The sequence below is a fragment of the Pituophis catenifer genome, unplaced genomic scaffold (genome assembly GCF_029215685.1).
Source record: "Pituophis catenifer annectens isolate HBS135680 unplaced genomic scaffold, rPitCat1.0.hap2 SCAF_3, whole genome shotgun sequence".
In the NCBI taxonomy this organism is placed as follows: domain Eukaryota; kingdom Metazoa; phylum Chordata; class Lepidosauria; order Squamata; family Colubridae; genus Pituophis; species Pituophis catenifer.
The window spans coordinates 108,795,650-108,809,288 of record NW_027256883.1 but is presented as its reverse complement, the minus strand read 5'-3'; the positions used below and the strand labels follow the sequence as shown (position 1 = coordinate 108,809,288).

General features: G+C 41.0%; 1 protein-coding gene across 1 annotated transcript in view; it reads left to right on the top strand.

Annotated features, from left to right (window-relative positions):
- Window positions 1–9,217, top strand: part of LOC139313766 (P-selectin-like) — a 43,403-nt gene extending 34,186 nt beyond the window's left edge. Inside the window, 3 exon segments of the mRNA XM_070939212.1 lie at window positions 5,113–5,143; window positions 6,071–6,126; window positions 8,829–9,217. Of these exon segments, the coding sequence (XP_070795313.1) occupies window positions 5,113–5,143; window positions 6,071–6,125 (86 nt within the window). The 3' untranslated portion in view covers window position 6,126; window positions 8,829–9,217.
- Window positions 9,218–13,639: the final 4,422 nt, after the last annotated feature.

The window sequence follows — 13,639 nt, the reverse complement described above, 5'->3', positions numbered from 1 at the left end:
GTCAGATTTAAAAAATCTTTCAAAATCATTTCTTTTATATAGGATTAATTAAGTGTTTTAAACCTCAAAAATTTCCAGAAAAAAATAAAATCAAAATTGTATTCAGAGCAGAAAAGCTTTCATATGCAAATTAAAGAGACCAGCAGCAAAACCGCATTAGCCGATCACCCACTTCCCCCTCCTTTCTCTCCTCATTCAGCAGAGAGAGAGGTGCTGTCCGCAGCCCACCCTTTTCCTGCTTCTTTCTTCCAAAGGAAGGGGGGGGGAAGGAAATACAGGGGGAAAAAATGTTTAAACTGCATAGAATTCTCATCTTCCTTTCGCCTCTCCTTTCAACAACACAACCCTCTGCATTTCTCTCTAATTTCTCACATTATCAACACACAGGCATTCACATTTGCACTGCAATCAGACTTCTTGTTTAAACCAATTTCACATACAAAAAAATCCCACTTCATGCAAACCAACCATTACAATCATCTCAACATCTCCCACAGCCTCAAGCACAAGTCTATTCACTTTGCTGGCCAGCCACACATATCACAATCAATTCAATCCCATTCAATTTTACACACTATCATTATATATATCTATATCTATATCTATATATATATATATATCTATATATATCTATATCTATATCTATCTATCTATCTATCTATCTATCTATCTATCTATCTATCTATCTGTAGGTCTTTGGTTATTCGGGTCTTCTCCCATGTAAAATTGGAAGTGTCTTGGCGACATTTCGACGAAGTCTCATTCGTCATCTTCAGGCTGGTGTTCTCGGCTTCGTGCTTCCAGGAGCAATGTAAGATTGCAGCTGTCTCTTCCTTTTAACTGCTAGTGGGGGTGTGAGCTGATTGGGTGGGAACTTGGCTGTGTTCTGATTGGGTGGAGGTGTGTTCTGATTGGTTAGGGGCTTGGCTGTGCTCTGATTGGATGGGGGGTTGGTTGTGCTCTGATTGGCTGAGGGTGTGTTCTGTTTGGGTGGGGGCTTGATTGTGCTCAGCTTAGTCTGAGTTGCAGGGGGATTTGAGCTGGTGAGCTGCGTTGTTGTTGTTTGGCTTCGTGTTTGTGGCCGTGCGAGCTCTTCATGGTGGGTGTCAGTCTGCTTCATGTATGGATTGGAGGGGTTTAAAGTGGCTAATGATGCAGCTGCGGTCTGGCTTCTGGTCCTTGGTCGTGGCTCATTATCAGTGTGGGTTTGAGTCTGCTTTCTACGTGGATGTGTGGTGGTGACATCCTGTGTGGCTCTCGTGAGTGTGGGTCTGGTGTCATTCGTCGTGTTAGGGACTCGTTTGTCAATAAGGGCAGGTTTCCAAATGGCTGGTAGGCGGGAGGTATCGTCTCGTTTGTTCATGCTGTGTGGGCATTTTTCTATCTCGATGGCTTCTCTGATTATTCTGTTGTTAAAGTGTTCAGTTTTGGCGATAGTTCTGGTCTTTTTAAAGTCAATATCATGTCCTGTGGCTTTAAGGTGTTGCAGGGAAGAAGTTGGTTCCTCTTTTCTGACTGAGTTCTTGTGTTCTTCTATGCGTGCACTTATTCGTCTGTTGGTTTGTCCGATGTATGTGGTGGGGCAGGCGGTGCATGGGATTTCATATACTCCTTGATTTTCTAACTCAATTTTGTCTTTGGGGTTCCTTAGGATGGTGGATATTTTTTGGTTTGTGCAGAATGCTGTCTTGATGATATGTTTGTGGAGGATTTTGCTTATTCTGTCTGTGGTGCCTTTTATGTATGGGAGGAGGGCTTTGCCGTTTTCTTGTTCTCTGTCTTGGATTTTAGTGGGGGTTTCTTTTTGGATTAGGTTGGTGATCTTATTTCTTTGGAATCCATTGGATGTTAGTACGTTAGTGAGAGTGTGTAGTTCGGTTTTTAGGTGTTGTTCGTCAGCTAAGCGTTTTGTTCTGGAAATGAGTGTCTTGGCTACAGAGTTGATCTGGGCAGGGTGGTGGTGTAAGAGTGCGTGCAGATAGCGGTTTGTGTGTGTTTTCTTCTGGTAGATAGTGTGTCCTAGGGAGCCATTGGATTTTCTGTAGACTAAGACATCCAGGAAGGGAAGTTGGTTGTTCGCTTCTGTTTCCATGGTGAACTGTATTTTGGGGTGTAGGCTGTTGAGGTGTGTGAGGAAGTTGTCCAGTTTTTCTTTCCCATGTGGCCAGATTATGAAGGTGTCGTCCACATATCTGAGCCAGAGTTTGGGTTTGTGATCAGATTTTTCTAGAGCTTGGGTTTCAAAGTATTCCATATAGAGGTTGGCAATGACAGGTGAGAGGGGTGATCCCATGGGTGCTCCTTCTGTTTGTTTGTATTTCTGTCCATTATAGATGAAGTATGTGTTGGATAGGCAGTGGTTGGTCAGATCTAAGATGTGCTTGGGGGGGTTATATTTGTTTTGGATAACTGTCAAGGCTTCTTTGATTGGTACTTGGGTGAAGAGGGATATGACATCGAAGCTCACGAGTAGGTCACTGGGTGTAAGTTTTGTTGCTTTATGATGTCTATGAACTGGAATGAGTTTTTTACGTATGAGGTGATGGATTCTGCATAGGGCTGTAGTTGTTTGGCGAGAAATTTGGCTAGGTTTTGTAGAGGTGAGCCTATGGAGCTGACTATGGGTCTAAGTGGGGTTCCTTCTTTGTGTATCTTGGGGAGGCCATAAAGCTTAGGGCATCTGGATGATTTCTCTCTGGGAATGATTCTTTGCTGAATCTCTTCGCTGATGGGGGAGGCTTTTATTTTGGATCTGGTGTTTTTTTCCAGGTAGGTGGTGGGGTCTGTGTTTAGGGGTTTGTATATGGAGTCTTGGAGTAGGTTGGTTAATTTGGTTTGGTAGTCAGATGTGTTCATAACCACCGTGGCATTGCCCTTGTCTGCTGGTAGGATTATTATGCTGGTGTCTTCTTTCAGGTTAAGTAGTGCTGTCTGTTCCTCCTTGGGTAAGTTACTTTTGGGTGGCTTGCTGGTGCAGAGGATGTTGGTGATTTCGAGTCTGATTCTGTTTGCGTTGTCGGGGTTGATTTTGGTCAGGCTGGTTTCAACTCCGCATATAATGGTTTCAGTGGGGATGCTTTTGGGAGCGACTGCAAAGTTGAATCCTTTGGAAAGGACATTGGTTTCGGCTTTGGTGAGGATCCTATCTGAGATGTTATGCACTGTTTGTTTCATGTGTGGCTGTGAGGGTGGAGGGGATTGTTTCTGGCATTCTGGTAGTCTTTGGAGTTTGTTGGTGTGTGTGTCTGTCTTGAGGGTGGTCTGTGTTTCGGCTCTTCAGACAGCAAGTTGTTTGGATTTGTCCCAAAGTGCGGGGTGGATCTTGTTGCTGAGTTTGAGGTGAAGTGTGAGGAGATCCTTGTTGATTCGGTCTAGGAGGAATCTTTTTCTGTGGAGTTCATTTCTGATTAGGGCTAGTTCTGTTCTTTTCAGAATGCGTTTGGTGGCTGCAGAGTTGGAGTGGAATTTCAGTTGGAAGCCTGTGGGGATTAAATTTTGATCTTGGCAGTTGCATATATATATATGCAACTGCCAAGATATATATATATATATATTAACAGAAATCACACCAAATTGATCAAGTCAAATTATCTGTGTCTTCCCATTTAGACAGGCTTTACCTTTTTACTGCCTGCTAAACCCCGGGTGGGAAGAACAGTAAACAATTTCTTCTTTATTCTTAGTTCTTTCAGAGTTCTCTGGCTGTTTAAGAATGTCAGTTTATAACACTGCAATTAGTTCTTTTCTCTTACCACACATAAGATTACACAGAATACTTAGTTCCTTAATTCCAATACTTAAATACTTAATTCCAGAGACTTCAGGACGCCACCTGGTCTCCTAAGGGGGTGATGAGCCCCACTCTTCCACCCTTTAAAGGGTGGGTACCTCTAAACAGAGAGACTTTAACTCTCTGATTTATACTTACCTGTTTTCTTTTCCTTTTTCTTTCTTTCTTTTTTTATGTATTTATGTTGAGTCTCTGTGTCTGATTAACCTTCAAGGATTCTTGACTGGCCTGTTTTCGCCAGTGGGTCTACGGCACCTCCTCACTGAATCTCTGTGGACTTCAAAGGAGTCCTAATGGCCGGCCAGTGTATTTTCCTTGGGGAGGCGTCGATTCCCGCTGAGGCAGGCTGTCTGGTAGAACAAAAGTTCTTTGTTTCTTAGTCCCATTTGGGGTGCCATAAATGTTGTGGATTTAATAAGACCAACACAACTTTCAGGGTTAATCAGAGACTATGTATATTGTGCAATAGGTTCAAAGCTCTGTACATGAAGCGTTGAACAAAGACAGAAATTAGGTACAATGGTTTTTATACCCTTCTAGACAAAGGATTCTGTTAACTCAGCAGTTTATGTGATCATATACATTTGTCATTTTTAATTGACACTTCCCAATTACTGTTTCATTTTATTCTTTGCCAACAGTCATAATTCTTTTTGCCAATTACAGAAGCATAGATTCAAATTATCTCTTGTTAATATTACATGTGGTCATACTTGATCTCTTTAACCTTCATTCTGTATATCACCAAATGTCTCTTATCTCTGACAACTAAGGGGCCCCTCTGAATGTTTCTACTTCAAAGGAATTCTCTCCTTTCAACTGGCTTCCCTCAAACAAGCACATTTCTTTTCTTAAAGAGGGCCCTTCAGTGATCATCCAGCTGGACCCGCATTTACCTACCTACATTAAACTGACCCTCCAGTCAATGGGAGTGGCTAAGTTTAAACCAACTATGATGCCTCTACCATGTTCAGTTTATTGATATGGGTCAATCTGAAAGTCTATCTTATTCCTCCCTAACACAGATTGGTTAGTTAGGAGAGGAGCAATTGACACAATTAATAAAATCTTCTGGAAAATTGCCCTTCTGAAAAATTATGTGTTACCTAGCAGAGAGAAATAAGACTTATTAGAGGAATAACAGAAAAGTTCCCTGAACTTGAAGAAGAAAATACATGATATAAATACACTAATATTTACACCCTTGCTGCTATTTTTAACTAATGCTTACATTAATAATTTAATTGTAATATTGTAATCCATTGGAATAATCTATCTTTTTATCTTTTTTCACCATCCAATGGGAACTATGACTCCATCAGAAGAGAAAAAGAAACTGCTAAGTCATACCAGGTACTGACTGCAATATGAAATTACAGTACATCAAATTTCTTAAATGAAGCTACAAAATAATGCAAATATGAACACTAATTCATTTATCATTGCATATGATTTTATAGATTTTATTCTACTTCGTTAAATATATGAAACACTAAGTCAATAAAATGGCATGCCTGCAAAAGATAGGGGATAGAGGGGGACTTTCTGGGGGTATCTGTGGTAATAGATGGGTGAGAGGTGGATAAGGAGATGTCTTGCTGTGTGAGTGGCTGTCTTATGTGTAGCAGGTCCTCAACCTTTTTGGTTTTGTGGACTGGCGGTTGCTTTGGTGGCAGGAGGAATGGTTTTGTGTGTGCAAGCTAATGAAGCATGCGCAAATGAAGCTTTGCAAGCTCACCCACCACTTCAACAGCCTGGTTCCCAATGGGTTGCCACCCGGTAGTGAGCCTCAACCCAGGGTTGTGGGCCCCTACTCTAGCTAATCACCTCACTGCCCAAATTAATGCAAACATCTATTCACAAGCTAAGCCAACAATCAATGCTCTGGATGACCAGATTTGTAGGAGTTGCACTTGAACAGTTTTGTGTCAACTACTAACTTTTCTGTGGATTTTGATTAGGCAAATGTTACATGATATGAATGTGTTAGTTTTTAAGGTGTCAGAAAACTTGTTCTTGTTTTTGTCTAAAATGTTGTTTCTGGAAGCTCAGTACAAAAGATGTTGCACTACTGAGAATAGAAGCAAATTACAGGATGAGTTTTTTTTTTTCTTCGCTCCACATTTCAAAAAGCAATTTCAAGCACTAGGAACATCACATATTAAATTAATTCTGAGATTTTCAAAACCCTAATTGTAAAGTGTGCCTTGAGGCCTTCAGCTCTATTTTCCTAAGTGACATGAATTGTACAATGATAACTATTTATCTGTTGCCTTTTAGTGAGTTGGGGGTACCTGGTACATATTCCAATTCAGCATTTGACTCAGTCTCCTAAGGTAAGATAAAAAATGCTTTATTTTGTCATGTTGATTTCCAAGGAAGGCCTTTATTGTTCTTCTCCATTCTCTGTCAGAACATTTCACAAATATCTGGGACACAATTGACCTTTGGATGGGGAGCAGAAGGAGTGGGTTCAAGGCTGACTCCTGTCCCAACCTTCCCCTGGCAATTAGATATGCTATTTGGCTATGAGCCTGATCCTATGCAAGATAGTCCACAGCTATGAACTTGCAAACAATGAGGTGAGGAAGTTGAGCCACAGTCAAAATGTCTAAGCCAGGAAGTAGATGAGAAACTATGAGGTAAACTGCTCTGAATCACCTATAAGAATTCATAAGCATGAGAGAAGTTGACACAAATATGAGCTATGTTAGCCTGAAATCAAAACAGTCAAAAATCCAAGAACTCAGAAATCCAAGAGAAGTAAGGTGCTGGTCAAGGAAAATGGGTTTGTTGCTACAGAATTTGAATCTGCTCCTTAATTGAGTGTGAACCCATTCTCCCTCTCCGTTCCCACTGCTGGGTGATTCTGTGTGAAGAAGGGAAAAGCAGTGTTAGCACACAGAAACAGCAGCATGCAGGAACACCGCCCCTTCTTCCTTCTCCGTTCCTGCTGCTGGGTGATCCCGTGTGAAGAAGGGGGCTAGCAGAGAGAGGAAGAGAGAGGGGAAGAGTGCAAGGTTGCTGCTTCTGGGACTCAGGGATTTGGGAAGGGTCTGGGTCTGGCTCATCCGGTTTCTCTTCCTCTCGCAACCAGCTTTTCCAGTCTAGCTTGATGCAGGCTTCCTCCCCAGGCCCCCATCCATTTCCCCCCCAACAGCCGGACAAAGCTAGGCAAAAAGTCAGCCCTCACCAGCACCCAGCTTCACCGACAGCAGGTTTGCAAAGGGCGCGTTGCCACCTGCGTCAAGCTAGACTGAATGTGAACGAGCACTGAGGAGACCACAGAGGAGGGAAGCCAGGCAAAGGGGGTGAGCGAGGAGCATCTGCAGCATGCTGGGCCTGGCAGACTTTCTAAGCCTGCCTAAAGCAGGGAGGGAGGGAGAGAGAGATCCAATCTAACCTGTGTGTGTGTGTGTGTGTGTGTGTGAGAGAGAGAGAGAGAGATTCAACCCAATCTTGGAGAGTTATATCAGGGCTGGCGGCGGTGTGCTCTCTCTCTCTCTCTCTCTCTCTCTCTCTCTCTCTCTCTCTCTCTCTCACTCACACACACACACACACACAAAAACTGGTTGGATCTTTCTTTCCTCCCACCCCTCTCCAGCCCCACCCACCAGAGACCCCTGGATCCCCAACCCTGCTTGTCTCATGCAGGCATCATCCACATGAGTGACGTAGAGTTGGCCATGCCCACTCAGTCACATGACCACCCCTAGCCACGCCCACCAGGTCATTAGGAAGAACCTGTTAAATTATTTGAATCCCACCACTGGTAGTAAAACTAAGGTTTGCTGTGTTGGCACTTTGCGATAAATAAGTGGGTTTTGGGTTGCAGTTTGGGCACTCAGTCCCTAAAAGGTTCACCATCACTGCTTTAGCCTAATGGCTTATCCTTTCTAGAAGCTGCAGGGTTGTTGGATTATTCTAGAACTTGATACTTAGTCAAGGTCTGTGAATGACTCTTGACTATCAAAACTCTTAGTTGTGCAAGTTTCTACTCAACAGTTTCAACCTCAGTTGACTGAGAGTGTTCCCACAATAGATTAGCAATCCACTAGCTTTATAGTATGTCTTTTCCACTGCATCTGAAAAATCCATGACCTACCTGAAACCACCATGACACTCTCCATTGATCAGATGCTTCAAAGATTAATATTAGCTTTTAAAATGGGCTTTGACTATTTTATTTTATTTTATTTCCATAGCTGCCTATTTCAGCAAATGATATTTTGCATTGTTTCCATTGCTAATTGTCTTCCGTGCCCATTTCACTGCCCAATATGGAAACATATTACATATCCCATGGGAAAACAAATTATTGATTTAATTTATCACAAATTAGACAAGGTATATTTTTTATAAAAAGAAAATGCCCCCATATTCATAAACAAACATATCTCGATACCCTGACAATTTCTGTCTATGGAGATTTTCAGACATCTAGGTCATGGTTGTCCCAAAGGTGCTCAAGGGCTTGAGGTCATGAGACCAAGTGGCCTCAACGACTCTCGGAGAGACTGCCAATGACCAGATGACTGCAAAACATATAAATTCATCTCTTCTCTACCATTCAATCAGAACTGAAGAAGCTTCTTGGATGAGGAGTGAAACATCTTCAATGAAAAACAAAGAAAATCCAGTTGCCTTTTGAAAAAGCACCTTTGAGTCTGACAACTTCTGTGTTCCCAATGATTTTTTCCTTAAACAATTATTTCAACAATAAATCCAAAAATTTAAGTATGTCTTCAAACCCTACAAAATTAGTTTTAATTATAATATTTTGTATTGTGGCTTTACTCGAACTGGTGCTGCCCAATGGGTTGGATTTCACTTTCCATAAATCTCAGCCAACATAACCCAAACCTATAATTCCATAAAACATGAGTGTAAATTGAAATTCAACCTAGTTAGAATGTGCCACATTAGGGAAGCCTGATCATTTCAGTCCATATCAGATGTAATTGCATTCTTAATCACTAGTTTGCTTATTTTTTCATATTAATAAATAAACAAGTTATTGTTTCTTTATATCCCACAGAACTCATCCGGAACATGCTATGAAGAAAAATGCTGATGCAATGGAATATTCGTACACCTCATTCAGTTCTGTTAATATTATTGATTAGGATCTGGGTTCACTGAAGTCAGAGAAAATAAATTAATATTTGAAACATGTAGCTTTAAAAGATACGTTGCATGGAGCTTCCATTCACCATGCAGCTATAGCACTTAAAGGATCTCAAAACTTACCAGAATTCATTGTTATTTATCTTCTGGCAAGATGTTCTGAAATGATCCATGTTCTTCCCGTGTTATTGGACTTTCAACTACTTATAACATTGCTAACCATTATTGCTAAGAAGATGCTGTAGATATGCCAAGAAGTCTTTTTGGGAAATTGTGGCTGATTTTCCAAAATATACTAATTTCAACACTTAAAAAAAAGAAATGTAGATTTAAAAATTGTTTCTATTTTCTTGTATCAAGATACAGATGTAAAGACATAATAAAGCTTGCTTCTTTCAAAGCTTGGTTTTCATAATAATAATAATAAAAAAGAAAAATACACAGAAGACACCTGCGCTCCATATTTTTGAAGGAGAATATCCATCTTGTGCTGGATGTGGAGGTAGTGACAGATTTTATTTTCCTGGGCTCCAAGATCACCACAGATGGGGACTACAGCCAAGAAATTAAAAGACGCTTGCTCCTGGGGAGGAAAGCTATGGCAAAGTTAGATAGCAAACTAAAAAGCAGAGACATCACCCTGCCAACAAAAGTGCGTATAGTCAAGGCTATGGTTTTCCCAGTTGCAATGTATGGCTGTGAAAGTTAGACCATAAGGAAGACTGAGCACCAAAGAATTGAGGCCTTTGAACTATGATGCTGGAGAAGAATCCTGCAAGGCGTCTTGGACTGCAAGGCAATCAAACCGGTCAGTCCTAGAGGAGATCAATCCTGACTGCTCTTTAGAAGGCCAGATCCTGAAGATGAAACTCAAATACTTTGGCCACCTAATGAGAAGGAAGGACTGACTGGAGAAGTGCCTAATGCTGGGAAAGATTGAGGGCAAAAGAAGAACTGGACAAGTGAGAACAAGGTGGCTGGATGGAGTCACTGAAGCAGTAGGCGTGAGTTTAAATGGACTCCTGAGAATGGTAGAGGACAGGAATGCCTGGAGGAACGTTGTCCATGGGGTCGCAATGGGTCGGACACGACTTCGCAACTAACAACAACAAAAACAATCCAGCTTTTGCAGTGGCCCCTGAGACTTTACTAGAAATTGTTCACATACTGGAATTTATCTTTTTAAATAACGGCTAGAATCTTGTTTTCAAAAGCAAATGAAAGAGGACAACTCTAGGAAATTGTAAGCTGCAATCAATGACACATTCTGCACATGTAGCAAATACATGAAAACTCAAAAGTGCTGATCATATACTGTTCATTTTCAGGAGTCAAACATGTTTTATATTTTAAATGAACAATCCCTTTATAATAATTAATATGGCTAGTTATCAAAATGGTCTAAAAATCAATACTACCTCAAAAATACAGTTTGGTCAACTATCTTGTTAGGTATTGTTAGTTGACTTATTGCTCCAACACAGTCAAATATTTCAGACTCAAACAAGTCTCACTACACTGCATTGCTTCTTTCATTGTCCATTAGTATTTACAACTAGAAAAGACAACTTTCCTAGCATGCTAAAGTAGTAATATAACAGATTGAAATCCTCACAAAATTAATTTGATATTGTCAAATCTCAGCCTGATCTATCTCATAGTGATGGAAGATATATTATGATTACAATGGGAGGATGTAATAAAATTCATTATTTACAAATTAATGTTGTTTCATAAAAGCCGTATTTTTGTAACTTGAAAAAAAATAGGGGACAATATTATAAATATATGATTGTGATACGAAGATAGGAATTGACTTCTTTTTGTTTAAAACAAGCTAAAACAGCAGCAGTAGGAAATTGTAACTTTTAGGGATTAAAACATGTAATATTTTAAACTCTTTGCATGCATTTAAAACATTATTTATCAATTTTGTGCTGTAGTCATGTACCTACTGAGTAGCAATTGTGTTTTTAACAAACCCTACAATAGTGGAGATTCCCACAAAGGCTCCAGTATAGATCCTGTGCTGATCACCAAAGTTTTCCATAATGTTGCAAAAGATCTCTGGACAATTATTCAGTTCTTGCCATTTGTCAGAGAGATAGTTATACTATAAAATTGTTTGAATGGAATTTCTATTCATCTTTCAGGAAGTGTTGTAATTTTTTTTTCTTAGTCTGAAGCAATTTAGATCCTCTAAGCCTATGGGATATCTAGCCTTCTGAAGTGTTTCTCTCAAATGCTGTAACTGATTTTTTAATTTATATGTGTTTTGGCTTGAGTAACTTTTTCTGTGCATTTTGTTTCCAACCAATCATTGCCTAGAGTTTCCTTGATTTTCATTATTTTTCTTAGCCTTTCTTACATGTCTAATATTGTCAAGCCAATTTATGTTCCAACAGCTGAGAACAGGACACACTCACAATAAAAAGACAATGAGTCCTTTTATATATATCTCTATTCATCACACTATACTCTTTTGAAGTGAGCAATGTTTCTGATGCAGTTAAATCTAACATCAAGATTTCAAAGGCCACATTTCTGCTTCCAGAATGTTTGATTTGGGACTAAGAACACAGCACTTGGGCACCACTACTAACTTTAACAGTTCCTAAGTAGGATTGTTACAAAGGTATTGAAGAAAGTTAGCATCCACCACCCACCTAGAAGAATGAAATATTTTAAGAAATATTAAAAAGGCAGAATATTATATTTCCCTGGACGAGAAAAGGAGAAACATGCTCTTGGAAAGCAGCCTCCACCTTTGTTAATAGCCCCAGGAAGACTAGGCCATCTTATCTACAAGACAAAAGGCCTTCAGCTCCAGGGTGATAGGATTAGCCCTCACTCAAATCCAAGATACATTGACTATGCTAAAGCCTTTGATTGTGTGGATCACAACAAATTGTGGCAAGTTCTTAAAGAGATGGGAGTACCAGACCATCTTATTTGTCACTTGAGAAACCTATATGCGGGTCAAGAAGCAATTAGTGAGAACTGGACACGGAACCACTGATTGGTTCAAAATTGAGGAAGGAGTTCGGCGAGGCTGTATCCTGTCGCCCTGCCTATTTAATTTATATGCAGTTCATATCATGAGAAAGGTGGGGCTAGATGAATCACAAATTGGAATTAAGATTGCCGGGAGAAATATCAACAACCTCAGATATGCAGATGATATCACTCTAATGGCAGAAAGTGAAGACGAAATAATGAGCCTCTTTATGTGGGTGAAGGAGGATAGTGCAAAAGTTGGCTTGAAACTCAACATTAAGAAAACTAAGATCATGGCATCCGGCCCTCTCAATTCCTGGCAAATAGGGAAGAAATGGAGCTAGTGACAGATTTTATTTTCCTGGGCTCCAAGATCACTGCAGATGGGGACTACAGCCAAGAAATTAAAAGACGCTCCAGAAATTAAAAGAAGCTTCCTCCCCTGAGCACCAAAGAATTGAGGTCTTTGAACTATGGTACTAGAGAACTCTTGCAAGGCGTCTTGGACTGCAAGGCAATCAAACCAGTCAGTCCTAGAGGAGATCAACCCTGACTGCTCTTTAGAAGGCCAGATCCTGAAGATGAAACTCAAATACTTTAGCCATCTAATGAGAAGGAAGGACTCATTGGAGAAGAGCCTAATGCTGGGAATGATTGAGGGGAAAAGAAGGGGACGACAGAGAATGAGGTGGTTGGATGAAGTCACTGAAGCAATCGGCGTGATCTTAAATGGACTCTGGGAATGGTAGAGGACAGGAAGGCCTGGAGGAACGTTGTCCATGGGGTTACAATGAGTCGGACACAACAAGAAGATTCTTCTTGTAACAAGAAGATCCAAACCAAGACAAAGCCATTAAGCCATAACAGGAATTGCCCAACACCCTTTCAGAACACAAGCCTCTTCATTACATCATCACCCAACAAGATTCAACTAAGCCTGGGACACAGACAGCCTACAAGTTTACCTGGACCGCCACATAGCCCTCTGGGAGTCTGACAACCAATAGGATACATTTTTGCACAGGAACAGGAAGCTCAAGGGCAGTGGTTCCCAATCTTTTTTTGGCCATGCCTCACTTAAGCATCTCGAAAATCCTGATGCCCCCCCTCCTGTGATATATAATTCTTACTATTCAAAAAGTGAACTCCTACTCACAGGAGGAAGCCTAAAAGGCCATTAACTTGGTTTAAACAAGGTTCCAATTGCCCCCATTAAAAATCAAATTGCCCCCCGTGGGGCATGAGCCCCACATTGGGAACCACTGCTCTAGGACAAGGCCCAAGAGAGGGTATAAATCTCTCTCTCTCTCCACTCCAGTGGTGGGTTGCCCCCAGTTCGGACCAGTTCACAATAACCGGTAGTAAAACCGGTGGGAGGCTCTGCCCACTGACCCGGATGTCATCAAAGTAGATCTGCGCATGCGCAGAAGAGCGCACCTGCACATGAGTGAAGCGAGTGCGCATGTGCGTGCACGATGCAAACCGGTAGTAAAGGTAAATAGAACCCACCCATGCTCCACTCCATGTGGTCAGTTACCCAGAATCACAACTGTTTGGTGGTTCTGCTTCACCATTAAACCATCCTTCCAAACAGTCTTCATGTTTCCAGAAAGAAAGTGTCTTTCTCCCCACTTGGAACCGAACCCAGGTGGCCATTTCTTCCAACAGCATCTAAAGCAATGGCAAACCACTTCTGAAATCTTGCCAAGAAAATTGCAGGGAATC